Source organism: Bombina bombina, chromosome 6 (assembly GCF_027579735.1).
Source record: "Bombina bombina isolate aBomBom1 chromosome 6, aBomBom1.pri, whole genome shotgun sequence".
In the NCBI taxonomy this organism is placed as follows: domain Eukaryota; kingdom Metazoa; phylum Chordata; class Amphibia; order Anura; family Bombinatoridae; genus Bombina; species Bombina bombina.
This window is the reverse complement of record NC_069504.1, coordinates 771,905,858-771,927,006: the sequence shown is the minus strand read 5'-3', so window position 1 is coordinate 771,927,006 and position 21,149 is coordinate 771,905,858. Positions and strand designations below refer to the sequence as shown.

Genomic DNA, 21,149 nt, shown 5'->3' with positions numbered 1-21,149 from the left:
AAGAGAATGAAGCAAATATTGATAGTAGAAATAAACTGGAAAGTTGTTTAAAAACAAAAAATCAACCTCACCCAGCAGTGATTCAAACCTTCTCCCAGGTGATGAGTAGCAATAACTACGAAACAGTCTGTCCTGGGATGGTTATGAATCACTGCACTAACCCTAGTTAAGCTTAACAGCTATGTGAACAGCGATGCTTTGGCGTTAAGGGAATCTGCTGAAAAGCAGACATGAAGTAAAAAGGTGTGTCATTGTGAACCTAATTTGCATATCTTACCCAGAATCCTCTGCTGCATTGAAAACAATGTTTTCTGTGGGAAAAACAAGCCTTCTGGCCTGTCAATGAGTCAATGAGTTATTTTCTCTATATTTTGTGCGTAGTGGAGGATTTTAAACTCACCTTTTACCTCCCCCTAATTTTAAATATTGTTTTATATATATATATATATATATATATATATATATAATCAATAGCAAAAAAGGTGCAGAAAGTGGTCAGCCATAAAAATAAAGTCTTTGTTGAACAACTTGTATTAAAAAGTATCCATGGGGCACATCAAGCAGCATCACAAAAAACAATGTCAGCTAACATGTTTTGGCCCGTGGGCCGTAATCATAGCTATTAGACAAAACACCTGTGCACCTTTAAAAGCAACAGATTCAACCCTGATTGGTTAAAAACAAGGGAGTATTTGTGATGCAAATTTCCTTCTACAGAATTTAAAGTGCTAAACATTCTTTATCTATTAATGCCTACTACAATAAAACTGTGAAACAATTCTGACTTTGAGTAATAAAGAAATTAAAAAACGAATGATTATTGATAAATATATATATATGTTTGATGTCTACTGAGAATAATAATAATTTACATATACATGTACACATAAAGTCTCATTGAGAAGCATAGTGATGCGAATTTCTAGAAACATTCTTCAGTTGTGGTGTACACCAGCAGCATTTACATATTAGCATTTTTACATATTTGCAATAGATATATATTTGCCAGTTTATATATAAAACATCATGGATATACGCAAAAATAGATATATAGGGACAATCTTAAAGGTGTATGAAACATATACAAAGTGTATATTCCTAAAGGACAAACTTCACAAAAAGGTTAATGTAACAAATGATTCTCTATATGACTGAAAAGAAATTAAATTTACATATAAATTTAGAATAAGAAAAGACGGACCTACATCACTCAATGCCTGAGTATTGACATTGAGTATATATATAAAAGTTAAACTACAAGTTCTGATGGTCAATAATGTACATACATGTAGATACGCATTTATATATATATAAATACATGAGTATACAGGGAGTGCAGAATTATTAGGCAAATGAGTATTTTGACCACATCATCCTCTTTATGCATGTTGTCTTACTCCAAGCTGTATAGGCTCGAAAGCCTACTACCAATTAAGCATATTAGGTGATGTGCATCTCTGTAATGAGAAGGGGTGTGGTCTAATGACATCAACACCCTATATCAGGTGTGCATAATTATTAGGCAACTTCCTTTCCTTTGGCAAAATGGGTCAAAAGAAGGACTTGACAGGCTCAGAAAAGTCAAAAATAGTGAGATATCTTGCAGAGGGATGCAGCACTCTTAAAATTGCAAAGCTTCTGAAGCGTGATCATCGAACAATCAAGCGTTTCATTCAAAATAGTCAACAGGGTCGCAAGAAGCGTGTGGAAAAACCAAGGCGCAAAATAACTGCCCATGAACTGAGAAAAGTCAAGCGTGCAGCTGCCAAGATGCTACTTGCCACCAGTTTGGCCATATTTCAGAGCTGCAACATCACTGGAGTGCCCAAAAGCACAAGGTGTGCAATACTCAGAGACATGGCCAAGGTAAGAAAGGCTGAAAGACGACCACCACTGAACAAGACACACAAGCTGAAACGTCAAGACTGGGCCAAGAAATATCTCAAAACTGATTTTTCTAAGGTTTTATGGACTGATGAAATGAGAGTGAGTCTTGATGGGCCAGATGGATGGGCCCGTGGCTGGATTGGTAAAGGGCAGAAAGCTCCAGTCCGACTCAGACGCCAGCAAGGTGGAGGTGGAGTACTGGTTTGGGCTGGTATCATCAAAGATGAGCTTGTGGGGCCTTTTCGGGTTGAGGATGGAGTCAAGCTCAACTCCCAGTCCTACTGCCAGTTTCTGGAAGACACCTTCTTCAAGCAGTGGTACAGGAAGAAGTCTGCATCCTTCAAGAAAAACATGATTTTCATGCAGGACAATGCTCCATCACACGCGTCCAAGTACTCCACAGCATGGCTGGCAAGAAAGGGTATAAAAGAAGAAAATCTAATGACATGGCCTCCTTGTTCACCTGATCTGAACCCCATTGAGAACCTGTGGTCCATCATCAAATGTGAGATTTACAAGGAGGGAAAACAGTACACCTCTCTGAACAGTGTCTGGGAGGCTGTGGTTGCTGCTGCACGCAATGTTGATGGTGAACAGATCAAAACACTGACAGAATCCATGGATGGCAGGCTTTTGAGTGTCCTTGCAAAGAAAGGTGGCTATATTGGTCACTGATTTGTTTTTGTTTTGTTTTTGAATGTCAGAAATGTATATTTGTGAATGTTGAGATGTTATATTGGTTTCACTGGTAAAAATAAATAATTGAAATGGGTATATATTTGTTTTTTGTTAAGTTGCCTAATAATTATGCACAGTAATAGTCACCTGCACACACAGATATCCCCCTAAAATAGCTAAAACTAAAAACAAACTAAAAACTACTTCCAAAAATATTCAGCTTTGATATTAATGAGTTTTTTGGGTTCATTGAGAACATGGTTGTTGTTCAATAATAAAATTAATCCTCAAAAATACAACTTACCTAATAATTCTGCACTCCCTGCATATACACTGAGATGTTGTTGAGAAAAAAAAAAGGAGATGCACCGGAAAAATAATAAGCCCAAAATTGTTAGCGTATTATTGCCAATAGTTAATGAGATCATACTCAGAATTCAGACCAGTAGGAACCCGAGTCTGAAGTTTGAATATCCAGTACATCTCCCTCTTTCTCAAAAGCCTATCCGTGGCCCCTCCTCTAGATGAACACAAGACTCGTTCTATTGCTTGCCATCGGCATTTTGCAAAGTGTTGTACAAGGGGAGTAGTAGCCTGGCCAGTATGTATGGTCGATAAATGGTTTCGTATTCTGACTTTGATCTCATTAGTGGTTAGGCCAACATATTGTAAGTGGCATGAGGTACAAATCAACACATAAATAACATATGTTGAAGTACACTTGAGACAGCTTTCAATTGGAAAGATGTCATCTGTGGTTTCTGATTTAAAAATGTTGGAAGGTAAAACATACTCACATGCCCTGCATTTATTAAGGCACTTAAAAATACCCCTATGTGTTAACCATGAACTATTAGTTCTATTTAGTTTTGGGAGTACTGAGGGGGACAACATATTGCCCAATGTGGTAGTCTTTCTGTATGAACAACGAAGACCTTGGGAAATACATTGTTCGAGTTTATCATCTGCAGCAAGAAACCCAAAGTGTTTTTTTACAATATTACAAATTTTGGTGTATTCATTGCTGTACTCTGTCACAAAAGTTACACCCTTATGTTCATTACTGGTGTTTTTGGTTTTCTGTATCAAGTGTGATCTGTTCATCCGATCAACTTGTTTCTTGGACTTGGAAATAATGTTCTCATAATAGCCTCTATCTCTGAGTCTTAAGCCCAAATCATATGATTGCTGTTTATATGTATTATCTGATGAGCAGTTCCTTTTGACCCTTATAAATTGGCCCTTTGCCACCGCAAAAGGAACATGTTTGGGGTGGCAGCTCTTCGCGTGTAGCAATGCATTGCCAGTTATTGGTTTCCGATATATTTCAGTTAAGATTTTCCCCTCAGCAGTTCCATTTAAAGTAATATCTAGAAAATGGATAGTATTGTCTTTTAACTCACTGGTGAATTGTAATCCAATCTTATTAAGATTAAGATATTCAACAAATAGTACAAAATCAGATGCTGAACCTTGCCAAATCAAAAGCAAGTCATCAATATAACGTCCATAAAAATAAATGGAACTTCTAAAGGGATTTTCATCTCCATAGACGTGGGACAGCTCCCACCAACCCATAAAAAAGTTGGCATAGGAGGGGGCAAATTTGGCCCCCATTGCTGTCCCACGCCTCTGGAGATAGAAATCACCATCAAAACAAAAAAAGTTATGGGTAAGTAAATATTTCAAAACCTTGAGTATGTATTTCTGAAATTCACTAGAATAATTTGAATAATACTCGAGAAAGAAAGCAATTGCTTCCAAGCCTTCTTTATGTGGAATGGATGAATATAAGGCCACTACGTCAATAGTGGCCCATTTGAAACAATTATTCTTACAACTCAGGCTTTCTAATGTGTATATGACACTCTTTGTGTCCTGTATGTAACTATGCAAATTTTGAACAAGAGGTTGTAGAAGATTATCAACCCACTGGGAAACATGCTCAGTTAAGGAATTAATACCACTCACGATAGGGCGTCCTTTTACCTCAGTAAGGGATTTATGTATCTTAGGCAAATGGTGGAAGATGGGCACAACAGGATTGTCCACAACTAGGAACTCAAAGGTTCTACGATCAAAGTGCCCATCCTCCAAACCATCGTCCAAGATATCCATAAGCTCCCTTCGAATAGGATTTGTAGGGTCAGTGTGTAATGAAATATAATCATCAGTATTACATAATTGGCGTAGTGCTTCATTAGTATAGTCTAACCTATCCATCACAACTAGAGAGCCACCTTTATCCGCAGAGCGAATGACTATGTCATTCATCTCTTTAAGTTCTTTAAGTGCAGCTCTCTCTGATCTAGTCAAATATGGTGCGTCATAGCCGACAGAAGATTTAAGTTTAATTAAATCTCTTTCCACTCTTTTAAAAAGGTCTCTAATGTATTCCCTCTGCTGTGAATAGGGTAAAACTGTGACTTATTTCTAAAAACACTAGAGGAACCAATAGTTCCGTTGTCACTAAGGACACTGCCCTCTCCTGCCAAAAGTTCAAGATTTACCAGGTCACAGGTCTCTCCAAAAGACATACCCATTCTAGTTCCAGTCAAAGGAGCCGATAAACGATCGGCTCCTGAGGCTGAAAATTCAAATTGTGAAGGAATGTCCGAAAAATGTCTCTGTAAAGTCATATTTCGTATTAACTTATTAACACCTAAAATAGTGTTAAAACCATCAAAATGACGTGTAGGAGAGAAGTTCAAACCTCAACTAAGAAGGGAAAGCACTGGGCAGCAGAAACGGCATAGGACAAAAAGCTCCTGAGCTATTTGAAAGAGGCACCCTTCTTCTTGAAATCCCAGGACTAAGTTTACTGATTAGGCTTTGTGGATTGGATGATGGTAACCACGTGATATCGAACGTAGTGGAACACACCCCCTCCTGCATAGTGGGACTCCAGCTGCGGACATAGAACGGATTTGTGTGAGCACCGAGTGAATAACCTCAGAGAGGACTGCTTTTAAGGCTAATGTGGTGAGTCGTCGTCAGAGATACCACTGAAATTTTTCTCATTAAAGAGATTACTGCTATAGCTGCCAAGCATTATTGGGGACAGTGTTCAAAAATACCTTATTGGATTTTACTGTTTTACGTCTCCTATTTCTTGGTGCTCTGAAGAGGATATGCTCTTTCTGGCGTGTATAGGGGGTAACGGAACATACATATAGAGTCTTGGGACTGTGCATAAATCAGGATTGATATGAACAATCTATTATAGGGTGTCCTTTCAGACCAGCTCAGTTTGTTAATTAAGTATCATTGTGCTGTAACGATTATACAAGATACTACAGGAGACATTAATAGACATTTGTACTTTGGAATTGTATATATATATATATATATATACACACATACACACACATACTGACAATGCCGGCTTCGGCCTAGCTTTAGCAGAGCTCAGCCTGCCTCTTTCAATTCTCTTGTGAAGGATTTGTTTGGCTCCTGTGGGAGGAGCACAATATACAGCTTGGAGACTTTCAAGAAGTAACAAGGGAGAATTGTAACAACATTGATCAGACTAATATACTGAGACTTTCAGCAAACAACAATCAAATTCTAGCAAGGATGCAGAGCCCCATGTGTATGGCCATGCCGTCCTGTATATAAAGAGGATCCCTAACATTGCATGAGGGAAACCACTGAGCATTGCCCACTGAATTAATTCCAAGGGAACCAAGGGAAGTAAAAGGTTGGGTTTACTCCAGCAGTCAAGGAAGATACTACCATCACTGAACTCACAAATCAACTTCACCGGAGGCCTCTCCCTCACAGATGTAGCAGCTTACCTCATTAGATTGAGGTAATTTCTAGTAAGTGGAATACCTTCCCTGAATTGTTTCCTTTTGTGGATTGTTACACATTGATTGTTTTTTAGCTCACACTACCTGTTTTATGTCTGAGTTACTTTGACGCTGAGACAGCCCTTTTGTTTTCATGGTTTTTATATGAGGATTAGGGTGTTTCTATTGGAATCCCGACCTTTATTTTCTTGTCTGCAGCAGCCCTGGAATTTTTAGACAAAGGGGCATATCTATCAAGCTCTGTGTTTCCTGCTCTGAGCAGGCGGACAGACATCGCTGCAATTCAACCCGATTGAGTACGATTTGGTTGATTGACACCCCCCTGCTGGCCGCGAATCACAAGAGCTGCTGGTGCAATGATGAATACGGAGAGCGTATTGCTCTCCGCATTCAGCGAGGTCTGTCGGACCTGATCCGCACTGTCGGATCAGGTCCGACAGACCTTTGTTAAATAGGCCCCTTATTCTTAGCTCTTGATAACGCTGGTTTCTAGTGCTGCTTGCCTCAGTCCTTTGTATTTTACTTTGTATTGAGGCATTCTACTTTGTTTCATATATATATATATATATATATATATATACTGTGCATATATATATATATATATATATACACATATACACACACATATATTTATATACACACATATATATATATTATATAAATATGTGTGTATATATACCTATACCTGCATATATATATTCCTATACATATATAGATATAGGTATAGATATGTATTTTACATGAACAATATCATATATATACAGTATATATATGTATATATATTTTTATATACATACAGTATATATATATATATAATAATAATAATAATAATAATAAAAAGTACATTATTTTCTATGTGAAGAATATAGGAATGTAAAATACGTGTTTTGTGTATCATGTTTCTCAATTTAGATCTTAATGCACATGAAAATGTAGTATTCTTAAGATGCATTATTGAAATATTACATAAAAAATATTTTAAATATTATTAAACATACTGTAAAATATATATATTCTATTGATTATTTAGAATATTTTAGGATATATTTAACCATTTTTTAAAATATTTTCTATGTAATATTTCAATAACGCGCCTTAAGATTACTAAATGTTCATGTGCGCTAACCCAATCGTGTTAAGATCTAAATTGAAATACACAATGCGCAAAATGCATAATTTAAATTTCTATATTCTTTACATAGAAAATATTGTACTTTTTATTATAAAATATATATGATATTGTTCATGTAAAATACATATACAGTATATGTCTATATATCTATAGGAATATACACATATATATAGAAATATGAATTTAAGAATAATAAGGATAATAATAATAATAATATAAAAAGTGAAGAAAATTGGAATGTTATATATGTACAGTAAATATACAGTAAAGCACAAAATACATAAATACATCTGTACACACATAAACACACACACACACACATATATATATATATATATATATATATATATATTATTATTTTTTAAAGCCCTTTGCATGCCTTTTTTCTATTATGAGTATAACTGTATTTTTGATGTTTTTTGAGACACTTTTTATTCGTGCATAACAGTTAACCAGAGCTCTGAAGTCTCCTTAAGTTGAATTGCGCTTGAGCGAATGCGGTTACTTTCAACTTGTAATACTCGCGCTACTTCCATTGCGCGTAAACACCCATGATGGACCAAATATTGCTTATACGCAACTGTTAGCGCTCCAATCGTAATCTAGCCCTAAGAAAGAAAAAAACTTTCCATACTTTGTGATACACCCTCCTAGAAACTGGTTTTCTAGCATGGATCAAAGGATTTACAACAGTATCAGAAAAACATCTCTGTATAAAAACTATGCATTTAATCTCCAAACTGTCAAGTTTAGAGATTTGAGAACTAGAAGATAAAATGTACTTTGAATGAGAAGAATATGACAAAGAGAAAGAGACCAAGCTGGCATTATTAGAATAACTGACGATAGCTCCTGCTTTCTTCAAACTATCACACTTGGAGGAAAAAAGAATGCAAGACTAAAAGACTAAGGATCTGCTAAAATATCTACAAGCTACTTCAGAGGATCTGTGGACCTCGCAAAATATCTAAGAAGCTTGTTGAATAATCGAAAAACCGACAGGTCTATCTCTGGAAGACCCCAGCTTTTGACATTCTGATTAAAGACATCAGCAAGAAGAGACCATTCTCCTAGATGAAATGATTGGAGACTGAGATAATTTGTTTGCCAGTTGTTTACGCAAAAAGGTGCAGGAATTATACTCAGACATAGGAGAATTCGTAACCCTTCCTTCATGACTAGAGTATTGCGAGATCCTCCTAGATGATTGATATATGTCACAGACATGACATTGACAAATTGGAAATGCAAGTAATATTCCTGTTTCAGGATAGGCCAGCTCAGAAGAGCCCTGAAGATACATTTACTGGTAACCTCGCCTCCAGAGGAGATCAAATTTCTTGTGCACTTCTAAACCCCCATACTAAGCCCTAGTCTAGGAGACTTGAGTCAAAAGATATTATTGTCCATAGTCTATTGTGGATAGAAAAATAAGGCTCTGAAAAGAAAGAACTGGAGATTTATTTCTCGCACAAATTGACTGTAACTGTAGCTTCCTCTGTTCTAAAAAGGGCAGTCTCATTGATACTGAGTCTATGATGACAAAGAGTTCTATGAGCTCTGTGCAATATTATTCTCCATTCATGTTGCTGAAAAAAACCAACAGCAATCAATTGTTTGTATGAGAAATTGATAAATGGAGCTAAGATAACGTCCAGTTAAAGTGTTACAGAAATGCCCTGAGTTCAAATTACACACAAGGGGGTTCCCAAACCCTTGTAAATATTTGGCAGCTATACCCAGACCAAACGGTAAAGCTACAAATTGGAAATGCTTGTTCAGAATGCCAAATCAGAGAAACTTGTTCAAAGTTTTTAGATCCACAATAAGCCAGAAAGATTCCCCTATTTAGAGAACTATAAAGAGGATGGAACAAAAACCCTAAGCTTGTCCCAATAACAGAACCGGAATATGACCCCCATGAGTTCTACATCCTAAACCTTTTGAACAAGGCTTGGACCTTTAATGACAAATGTTTAAGGCCACCCAGAGTTCAGCTTTCGGAGGGAGGTACGGTCACACTGTACAAAGAATTGAACCCGGGACTCCTGATTTGCAGCCATTTACTTTATTATTACTCTATTCTCTTGAATGAAGGACAGAAGGAAACCATTCTCTGGAAGACCTAATTTAAAACCTCTTCTATATCCGTTGGAAACAATGTTCATTGTTCAGGGAACTCAAACAGACTGAGCCCAGACCTTCTGAAAAAAGGCAACATCTGTCCCCTACTAAAAGAAGGTCTGGATCAGGAGCACAACTTCATGCTGACTTAGTAGAAGAGGAGGGCTTTTAGATTGGTTCCAAGAGTATGACGACTTCCAGGAGCATTAGAAGACTTATTATTCTGGAAGGAAGAGAAGAAAAGCCCCTATACCTCCTGATACGGAATAAATAATGACATCTAAACCAGGACCAAATAAAATCTTACCTTGAAAGGAAAGAGTGAAAAATGTGGTCTTAGTAACCATGTTAGTTGATTAAGACTTCAGCTACAAGGTCCTTCTGGTCAAAAAAGTTAGCACAAAATTATTGGCATTAATCCTGATAATATCAACAATCACATCACAGATGAATGCTATAGCAGACCTAAGGTGAAGTTGAAAATCCTCATATATAGAGTAATCTAAAAACTGAGCAGATAGATTGTCACATCATAAAGCAAAGACTGCTGCTAACACAGGCTAAACTAACAGCTGGGCTGAATAAGAAACCTGCTTGCCAAAAATTATTTTGACAGAAAGACTCTAGGCTACTGTTCATAGGATCTGAAAGTACTGTCCTCCACAGGAATAGTAGAACGCTTCCATCAAGCAAAAGTGTCTCCTATTACTTTAGGGATAATATCCCAAAGATTAAAAGTAGAAGATGGCAAAAGAAAAACATCTTCTTAAACTTTGAAGCTGGATTAAAAAGAATACCAGGCTTAGCCCATTCTTTTATAATTATATCATTAATTGCATCAGGTACAGGAAAATTCCAGACACCTTAACCTCAGGCACGAAAATTAGATCAAATTGTTTAATAGACCCTTCTAAGTTTTAATAGGATCTGGAAATTCTCACGTACCTAAAACTTAATTTAGGAATGTAAGCCAATGTCCCAAATTAAACATGAAAAAGAATGAATCTGAGTCAATGGGGCATATTTATCAAGCTCTGTACGGAGCTTGATGCCCCTTGTTTCCGGCGAGCCTTCAGGCTCGCTAGAAACAGAAGTTATGAAGCAGCGTTCTAAAGACTGCTGCTCCATAACCTGTCCGCCTGCTCTGAGGCCGCGGACAGAAATCAACCCGATCTAATACGATCGGGTTGACTGACACCCCCTGCTAGCGTCCGATTGGCCACGAATCTGTAGGGGGCGGCATTGCACCAGCAGTTCACCAGAACTGCTGGTGCAATGATAAATGCCGACAGCGTATGCTGTCGGCCATTATCGATGTTTATCGATGTGCGGCGGACATGATACACTACTTCATATCATGTCCGCTTGCACATTGATAAATATGCCATTATCTCCGTGAAAGAATATTGTTCATCAGAAAAAAAAGAACCTCAAAAGACGGATCTAAGAAGACTAAAACTAATACATAAAAGGATCCTTTGATTTAGCCTTTAGCAAATTAGAATGGGAAAATACATTCCAAGAAAAATGGCATTCAGATTTAGATCTTTGTTGTTACTTGGAAGGTGACATAGCTGCCAACATATCAAAAGCAGTAGAACACACAAAGGGGCCTATTTAACAAATGTCTGTCCGACATGATCCGATCAACGGATCATGTCCGACAAACATCACTGAATGCGGAGAGCAATACGCTCTCCGCATTGCACCAGCAGCTCTTGTGAAGTGCTGGTGCAATGCCACCCCCTGCAGATTCGCGGCCAATCGGCCGCTTGCAGGGGGTGTCAATCAACCCAATCATATTCGTTCGGGTTGATTTCCCGCAATGTCTGTCCGCCTCCTCAGAGCAGGCGGACAGGTCATGGAGCAGCGGTCTTTAGACCGCTGCTTCATAACTGGTGTTTCTGGCGAGCCTGAAGGCTCGCCAGAAACACAGGCCTTCAAGTTTCATACAGAGCTTGATAGATAGGCCCCATGATCTTTAAATACTGGAGCAAAATCTATCGAACTTCCTTGTATATAGCAAATGGAGGGAGAGCAGATTCCTTTAGAGGTAAAAACAGCTTTAAAATAATTGGCATGTGAGAGGTAATTCATGTAAGAATTGAAAAATTATGTCATGGATACAATTGTAATAAGATTGTACAAGGATCGTTTAGTTAGTTTATCCTTTCTGATGAAGAGTATCATACGTTTTGCCTATGAGACTGCTGGACAGCAACCTCCAGAGAGTTACGGCTCATTCCACGAGGGCTGTTGCTTCCTCATGGGCATTCAAAAATGAAGTTTCTATGGAACAGATTTGCAAGGCTGCAACTTGGTCCTCTCTTCACACTTTTTAAAAATTCGATAAATTTGACACTTTTGCCTCAGCTGAGGCCGCTTTGGGGAGAAAGGTTCTTCAAGCAGTGGTGGCTTCCATTTAGGTTACCTGTCTTGTCCCTACCTTATCATCTGTGTACTCTAGCTTGGGTATTGATTCCCATTAGTAATTAGATGATCCGTGGACTCATCGTGTCATTAGAAAGAAAACAAAATTTATGCTTACCTGATAAATGTATTTATTTCTTGACACAATGAGTCCACTGCCCGCCCTGTTCCTTTCTCTCCTGTACTTCAGTCGAATGAGTTGGGTGGGAGGGAAGGGAGGTGATATTTAACAGCTTTGCTGTGGTGCTCTTTGCCACCTCCTGCTGGGCAGGAGTGATATATCCCATTAGTAATTAAATGATCCTTGGACTCATTGGGGCATATGTATCAAGCTCCGAATGGAGCTTGATGCCCCGTGTTTCTGGCAAGCCTGCAGGCTCGCCAGAAACAGCAGTTATGAAGCAGCGGTCACAAAGACCGCTGCTCCATAACCTGTCCGTCTGCTCTGAGCAGGCAGACAGACATCGCCGGAAATCAACCCGATCGAGTATGATCGGGTTGATTGACACCTCCCTGCTGGCAGCCTATTGGCCACGAGTCTGCAGGGTGCGGCGTTGCACCAGCAGCTCTTGTGAGCTGCTGGTGCAATGCTGAATACGGCGAGCGTATTGCTCTCCGTATTCAGCGAGGTCTGGCGGACTTGATCCGCACTGTCGGATCAGGTCCGCCAGACTTTGATAACTTGGGGCCATTGTGTCAAGAAATTTATCAAGTAAGCATAAATTTTGTTTTTAATGCAAAATATGAAGATCTACCCTCTAAAGGAACTATGTGTATAACATTGGGGACAGTTCTAGCATGCTCAAGATCATAATTATTTCATTTTACTTTTTTTGTTTTCTTTTGTGCATATGTTAGAGTGGACTATGTTATAGCGAGCAAGCTTTTTGTTTATCTTTTTTGCAATGTTGGCAGTAGAAGTTGTTCTATGTGCCAGAAGTTAACGGTTGCAACATAGAAGTGACTTCATTGGCCCCTATTTAACAAAGGTCTGTCGGACCTGATCCAACAGTGCGGATCGGTTCCGACAGACCTCGCTGAATGCAGAGAGCGTATTCAGAATTGCACCAGCAGCTCTTGTGAACTGCTGGTGCAACACCGCCCCCTGCAGATTCGCGGCCAATCGACCGCCAGCAGGAGGTGTCAATCAACCCGATCATACTCAATCGGGTTGAATTGTGGTGATGCCTGTCCACCTGCTCAGAGCAGGTGGACAGGTTATGGAGCAGCGGTCTGTAGACCGCTGCTTCATAACTGATGTTTCTGGCGAGGCTGCAGGCTCGCCAGAAACATGGGCCCTCAAGCTCCATCCGGAGCTTGATAAATGGGCCCCATTGACTTTAATTGAGCTGAAATTGCCACTCTCTGCTCTGACAAATGGTGGGTACAAATGTTTATGAATTCCATCATTTTCAAGCGGTAAATCTGATTTTATTTAGCACAATGAATATAGGCTTGTAACATTATTTATACATAAAATTTTCAAGATACGTTTATGCTCCTGATAAATACTCTCATGTAAAGGGACTAAATATGAACATAGGATATTAAGAGAAAAACGCAAATTTCATAAAAGTAAAACAGGTTTTATAACACCTATAAGCCTATGTTGCTATTCACGTCCTGTGTAATATAAGGATGAATACCTTTATTGGCGTCTGGAGAAGTAGGAGAGGCTTCTAGTTCTTCAAGCTTCTGTTTCAGACTTTCAAGTCTCCTTTCACATGTTCTTAGCATTGTCTCTACATGTCCCAAGTTCTTACGCTCTGTGGTGGCTCTGCGAAGTCTTTCTGCTCCCTCCTTAATCTTCAACTCCATGCAGATTTCCTTGCGCAATCTTTCTCTCTCTCCGTCCAGCCCCTGCAGTTCTGCCCTCTCCCATTCTGACCCCTGCAGGTCTCCCCCCTCCAGTCCATGCATTTCTTCACAGTCATCCCCTACATCTTTACAATTTCTCTGCATCTCCTGTCTCTCCCCTTCTATAACTTCATTCTCTGCTTCATCTGCCTCTTCCTTTTTTCTGCTGGCTGTACAAGTGTGAATCTGGGAAATAAAGAGATGCGAGTTAGAAGGAACAAAGCACACTGTGATATGAGTACAACACACAGCTCCATACTACATCTTACTTTTGTATAATTGTATAAATTACAAAAGGATAATGCCAGGCGTACAGTGCCCTTAGGCACAACCTAATAGTCTATTTTATGGTGAAGCCATAGGCACTGAGAAATTGGTTTCCTTCCTACTAACGCCAATTTTATCTTAAAGGAATATCAAAATGGCAAACGAAAAAAGGTTCATGTTTATTATTGCATATAACTATGGGTTCAAACACAATCCTTTAAATAAAAAGTGTATCTAACGTTTCTTCTACAAGATTAAAGTCTATGGGGATTGTTGCAGACAAATAATTTGATAAGCTTTTTTTAAACACATAGTTAAAGTCAGCACAAGAGCAGAAATGTACTACTGGGAGCTATCTGAATGACAAAAGGCAACTGGCTGTAGCTCCCAATCACCAGCAAGCTCCCAGTAGAGACCAAACAAATTTCCTTACATAGTATTAGACATAAAATTAACTCTTTGGGGCCGATATATTATGCCCGTATGCACCCATTTCCGAGTGAGCCTTCAGGCTCGCCGGAAACCGGAGTTAAGAAGCAGCGGTCTTGAGGTATATTAAGAATATGTGTTACAGTTGTCCCCATAGGAATGGTACTGTCCTCCCTCTATAGTCTGTGCCATATCAACAGTGTGACAGTCTCTGAAACAATGTTTCTCAAACACAGTCTATCCCTTGATACAAGACCAGGATGTGTTTTTGAGGGCATCCACACTCAATCCAGTTTGTTAATTTGATAATAGAAATAAATTCAAAAGTAAAATTACTTGCTCTATCTGAGCCACAAATACTTAATTTTTACTGTATGTCCCTTTAAATTTGCCTCATATATTTATCACTCTTGGAGGTCACAGTAGTGTTATGCACCTACAATCAGGGATAACTGATTGGTAGCAAAAATAATATATCACAAAATTAGAGTGCAAAGACATTACTCCAAAGAAAAAAACACTTTACTGTCCTACCCAAATCCTGCTGCCCTTGGCATATATATATATATACAGTATATATATATATATATATATATATATATATATATATATATATATATATATATATTAAAAAAACATAATTTATGCTTACCTGATAAATTTATTTCTCTTGTAGTGTATCCAGTCCACGGATCATCCATTACTTGTGGGATATTCTCCTTCCCAACAGGAAGTTGCAAGAGGATCACCCACAGCAGAGCTGCTATATAGCTCCTCCCCTCACTGCCATATCCAGTCATTCGACCGAAACAAGCCGAGAAAGGAAAAACCATAGGGTGCAGTGGTGACTGTAGTTTAATTAAAATTTAGACCTGCCTGAAAAGGACAGGGTGGGCCGTGGACTGGATACACTACAAGAGAAATAAATTTATCAGGTAAGCATAAATTATGTTTTCTCTTGTTAAGTGTATCCAGTCCAGGGATCATCCATTACTTGTTGGATACCACGGATGATGGGAGGGACAAGGCAGGAACTTAAACGGAAGGAACCACTGCCTGTAGAACCTTTCTCCCAAAAACAGCCTCCGAAGAAGCAAAAGTATCAAATTTGTAAAATTTGGAAAAAGTATGAAGCGAAGACCAAGTTGCAGCCTTGCAAATCTGTTCAACAGAGGCCTCATTTTTAAAGGCCCAGGTGGAAGCCACAGCTCTAGTAGAATGAGCTGTAATCCTTTCAGGAGGCTGCTGTCCAGCAGTCTCATAGGCTAAACGGATTATACTCCGAAGCCAAAAAGAAAGAGAGGTTGCCGAGGCCTTCTGACCTCTCCTCTGTCCAGAGTAAACAACAAACAGGTTAGATGTTTGGCGAAAATCTTTAATAGCCTGTAAGTAAAACTTCAAGGCATGGACTACGTCTAGATTATGCAAAAGACGTTCCTTCTTTGAAGAAGGATTAGGACATAATGATGGAACAACAATCTCTTGATTGATATTCTTGTTAGAAACCACCTTAGGTAAAAACCCAGGTTTTGTACGCAGAACAACTTTATCTGAATGAAAGATCAGATAAGGAGAATCACAATGTAAGGCAGATAACTCCGAGACTCTTCGAGCCGAGGAAATAGCCATCAGAAAAAGAACTTTCCATGAAAGAAGTTTGATATCAATAGAATGAAGGGGTTCAAACGGAACCCCTTGAAGAACTTTAAGAACCAAGTTTAAGCTCCATGGAGGAGCAATAGGTTTAAACACAGGCTTAATTCTAACTAAAGCCTGACAAAATGCCTGAACGTCTGGAACTTCTGCCAGACGCTTGTGTAAAAGAATAGACAGAGCAGAAATCTGTCCCTTTAAAGAACTAGCTGATAATCCTTTGTCCAAACCCTTTTGGAGGAAGGACAATATCCTAGGAATCCTAACCCTACTCCATGAGTAATTCTTGGATTCACACCAATGAAGATATTTACGCCATATCTTGTGGTAAATTTTCCTGGTGACAGGCTTTCGTGCCTGTATTAAGGTATCAATTACTGACTCGGAGAAGCCACGCTTTGATAGGATCAAGCGTTCAATCTCCATACAGTCAGTCTCAGAGAAAGTAGATTCGGATGATTGAAAGGACCTTGTATTAGAAGGTCTTGTCTCAGAGGCAGAGTCCATGGTGGAAAGGATGACATGTCCACTAGGTCTGCATGCCAGGTCCTGCGTGGCCACGCAGGCGCTATCAATATCACCGATGCTCTTTCCTGTTTGATTTTGGCAATCAGACGAGGGAGCAAAGGAAACGGAGGAAACACATAAGCCAGGTTGAAGAACCAAGGCGCTGCTAGAGCATCTATCAGTGCCGCTTCTGGGTCCCTGGACCTGGATCCGTAACAAGGAAGCTTGGAGTTCTGGCGAGACGCCATGAGATCCAATTCTGGTTTACCAATTGAGCAAACACCTCCGGATGGAGTTCCCATTCCCCCGGATGAAAAGTCTGACGACTTAGAAAATCCGCCTGCCAGTTCTCTACACCTGGGATATGGATCGCTGACAGGTGGCAAGAGTGAGTCTCTGCCCAGCGAATTATCTTGGAGACTTCTGACATCGCTAGGGAACTCCTGGTTCCCCCTTGATGGTTGATGTAAGCCACAGTCGTGATGTTGTCCGACTGAAATCTGATGAACCTCAGTGTTGCTAGCTGAGGCCAAGCCAGAAGAGCATTGAATATTGCTCTTAACTCCTGAATATTTATTGGGAGGAGTTTCTCCTCCGGAGTCCATGAACCCTGAGCCTTCAGGGAGTTCCAGACTGCACCCCAACCTAGAAGGCTGGCATCTGTTGTTACAATTGTCCAATCTGGTCTGAGAAAGGTCATACCCTTGGACAGATGGGCCCGAGATAACCACCAGAGAAGAGAATCTCTGGTTTCCTGACCCAGATTTAGTAGAGGGGACAAATCTGTGTAATCCCCATTCCACTGACTGAGCATGCATAATTGCAGCGGTCTGAGATGCAGGCGCGCAAATGGCAATATGTCCATCGCCGCTACCATTAAGCCGATTACTTCCATGCACTGAGCCACCGTGGGGCGCGGAATGGAGTGAAGAACACGGCAAGCATTTAGAAGTTTTGATAACCTGGACTCCGTCAGGTAAATTTTCATTTCTACAGAATCTATTAGAGTCCCTAGATAGAAAACCCTTGTGAGAGGAGATAGAGAACTCTTTTCTTCGTTCACTTTCCACCCATGCGACCTCAGGAATGCCAGAACTATCTCTGAATGAGATTTGGCAATTTGAAAGCTTGACGCCTGTATCAGGATGTCGTCCAGGTAAGGAGCCACCGCTATGCCTCGCGGTCTTAGGACCGCCAGAAGTGAGCCCAGAACCTTTGTAAAAATTCTTGGGGCTGTAGCCAACCCGAATGGAAGAGCTACAAATTGGTAATGCCTGTCTAGAAAGGCAAACCTCAGGAACTGATGATGATTCTTGTGAATCGGAATGTGAAGGTAGGCATCCTTTAAGTCCACTGTGGTCATGTACTGACCCTCTTGGATCATGGGTAAAATGGTTCGAATAGTTTCCATCTTGAATAACGGAACTCTGAGGAATTTGTTTAGGATCTTTAAATCCAAAATTGGTCTGAAGGTTCCCTCTTTTTTGGGAACCACAAACAGATTTGAATAAAACCCCTGTCCTTGTTTCGTCCGCGGAACTGGATGGATCACTTCCATTACAAGGAGATCTTGTACGCAGCTTAGGAATGCCTCTTTCTTTATCTGGTTTGCAGATAATCTTGAAAGGTGAAATCTCCCTTGTGGAGGAGAAGCTTTGAAGTCCAGAAGATATCCCTGAGATATGATCTTCAACGCCCAGGGATCCTGAACATCTCTTGCCCACGCCTGGGCGAAGAGAGAGAGTCTGCCCCCTACTAGATCCGTTGTCGGATAGGGGGCCGCTCCTTCATGCTGTCTTAGAGGCAGCAGCAGGCTTACTGGCCTGCTTGCCCTTGTTCAAGGACTGGTTAGGTTTCCAGGCCTGCTTGGATTGAGCAAAAGTTCCCTCTTGTTTTGAAGCAGAGGAAGTTGATGCTGCACCTGCCTTAAAATTTCGAAAGGCATGAAAATTAGACTGTTTGGCCTTTGATTTGGCCCTGTCCTGAGGAAGGGTATGACCCTTACCTCCAGTAATGTCAGCAATAATTTCTTTCAAACCAGGCCCGAATAAGGTCTGCCCCTTGAAAGGAATGTTGAGTAATTTAGACTTTGAAGTCACATCAGCTGACCAGGATTTGAGCCATAGCGCCCTACGCGCCTGGATGGCGAATCCGGAATTCTTAGCCGTTAGTTTAGTCAAATGAACAATGGCATCAGAAACAAATGAGTTAGCTAGCTTAAGAGTTCTAAGCTTGTCAACAATTTCAGTCAATGGAGCTGTATGGATGGCCTCTTCCAGGGCCTCAAACCAGAATGCCGCCGCAGCAGTGACAGGCGCAATGCATGCAAGGGGCTGTAAAATCAAACCTTGTTGAATAAACATTTTCTTAAGGTAACCCTCTAATTTTTTATCCATTGGATCTGAAAAAGCACAACTGTCCTCAACCGGGATAGTGGTACGCTTTGCTAAAGTAGAAACTGCTCCCTCCACCTTAGGGACAGTCTGCCATAAGTCCCGTGTAGTGGCATCTATTGGAAACATTTTTCTAAATATAGGAGGCGGGGAAAAGGGCACACCGGGCCTATCCCACTCCTTACTAATAATTTCTGTAAGCCTTTTAGGTATTGGAAAAACATCAGTACTCACCGGCACTGCATAGTATTTATCCAGCCTACACAATTTCTCTGGCACTGCAATTGTGTCACAGTCATTCAGAGCAGCTAATACCTCCCCAAGCAATACACGGAGGTTCTCAAGTTTAAATTTAAAATTAGAAATCTCTGAATCAGGTCTCCCCGATTCAGAGACGTCACCCACAGACTGAAGCTCTCCGTCCTCAGGTTCTGCATATTGTGACGCAGTATCAGACATGGCTCTTACAGCATCTACGCACTCTGTATCTCGTCTAACCCCAGAGCTATCGCGCTTGCCTCTCAATTCAGGCAATCTGGATAATACCTCTGACAGGGTATTATTCATGATTGCAGCCATGTCCTGCAAAGTAATCGCTATGGGCGTCCCTGATGTACTTGGCGCCATATTGTGGGGAGAGTTAGTCGGCATAACTTCCCCCTCGACAGACCCCTCTGGTGACAATTCTTTTATAGATAAAGACTGATCTTTACTGTTTAAGGGGAAATCAATACATTTAGTACACATTCTCCTATGGGGCTCCACCATGGCTTTTAAACATAATGAACAAGTATCCTCTGTTTCAGACATGTTTGTACAGACTAGCAATGAGACTAGCAAGCTTGGAAAACACTTTAAAGCAAGTTAACAAGCAATATAAAAAATGTTACTGTGCCTTTAAGAGAAACAAATTTTGACAAAATTTGAAATAACAAAATTTTTACAGTGTATGTAACAAGTCAGCAGAGCATTGCACCCACTTGCAAATGGATGATTAACCCCTTAATAACAAAAACAGAATAATAAATGACAAAAACGTTTTTTGTTTTTTTTGTTGTTGTTTTTTTTTTTTAAACACAGTCACAACAACTGCCACAGTTTTGTTACCCTCCTCAAACACGACTTTGAAGCCTTTTGAGCCCTTCAGAGATGTCCTGTATCATGCAGAGGGAAGCTGAATGTCTCTGTCAGTATTTTTATCTGCACAGAAAAGCACTAAAAAAGGCCCCTCCCACTCATATTACAACAGTGGAAAGCCTCAGGAAACTGTTTCTAGGCAAAAATCAAGCCAGCCATGTGGAGAAAAACTAGGCCCCAATAAGTTTTGTCACCAAACATATATAAAAACGATTAACATGCCAGCAAACATTTTATATTACACTTTTATAAGAGTATGTATCTCTGTTAATAAGCCTGATACCAGTCGCTATCACTGCATTTAAGGCTTAACTTACATTAATCCAGTATCAGCAGCATTTTTCTAGCAAATTCCATCCCTAGAAATATGTTTACTGCACATACCTTATTGCAGGAAAACCTGCACTCCATTCCCCCTCTGAAGTTATCTCACTCCTCAGAATATGTGAGAACGGCAATGGATCTTAGTTACTTCTGCTAAGATCATAGAAATCACAGGCAGATTCTTCTTCTAATGCTGCCTTTGATGAAACAGTACACTCCGGTACCATTTAAAAATAACAAACTTTTGATTGAAGTTAAAAAACTAACTATAATACACCACACTCCTCTTACTACATCTTTGTTGAGAGTTGCAAGAGAATGACTGGATATGGCAGTGAGGGGAGGAGCTATATAGCAGCTCTGCTGTGGGTGATCCTCTTGCAACTTCCTGTTGGGAAGGAGAATATCCCACAAGTAATGGATGATCCGTGGACTGGATACACTTAACAAGAGAAATGCACATTTGTTAAAATATATAAAAAATATATAAAAGACTGCATTAACATTTAACACAGTCAA

At 39.8% G+C, this 21,149-nt stretch overlaps 1 protein-coding gene across 5 annotated transcripts in view; it reads right to left on the bottom strand.

Annotated features, from left to right (window-relative positions):
• The window catches only part of LOC128663639 (serine/threonine-protein kinase N1), a 410,416-nt gene that overhangs the window by 210,517 nt on the left and 178,750 nt on the right, over positions 1 to 21,149 (bottom strand). For all 5 annotated transcript variants that reach the window (XM_053718067.1, XM_053718068.1, XM_053718065.1 and 2 more), the window contains exon 4: positions 13,710 to 14,106. In XM_053718067.1, the coding sequence (XP_053574042.1) occupies positions 13,710 to 14,106 (397 nt within the window). The remainder of the gene's footprint in view (positions 1 to 13,709; positions 14,107 to 21,149) is intronic.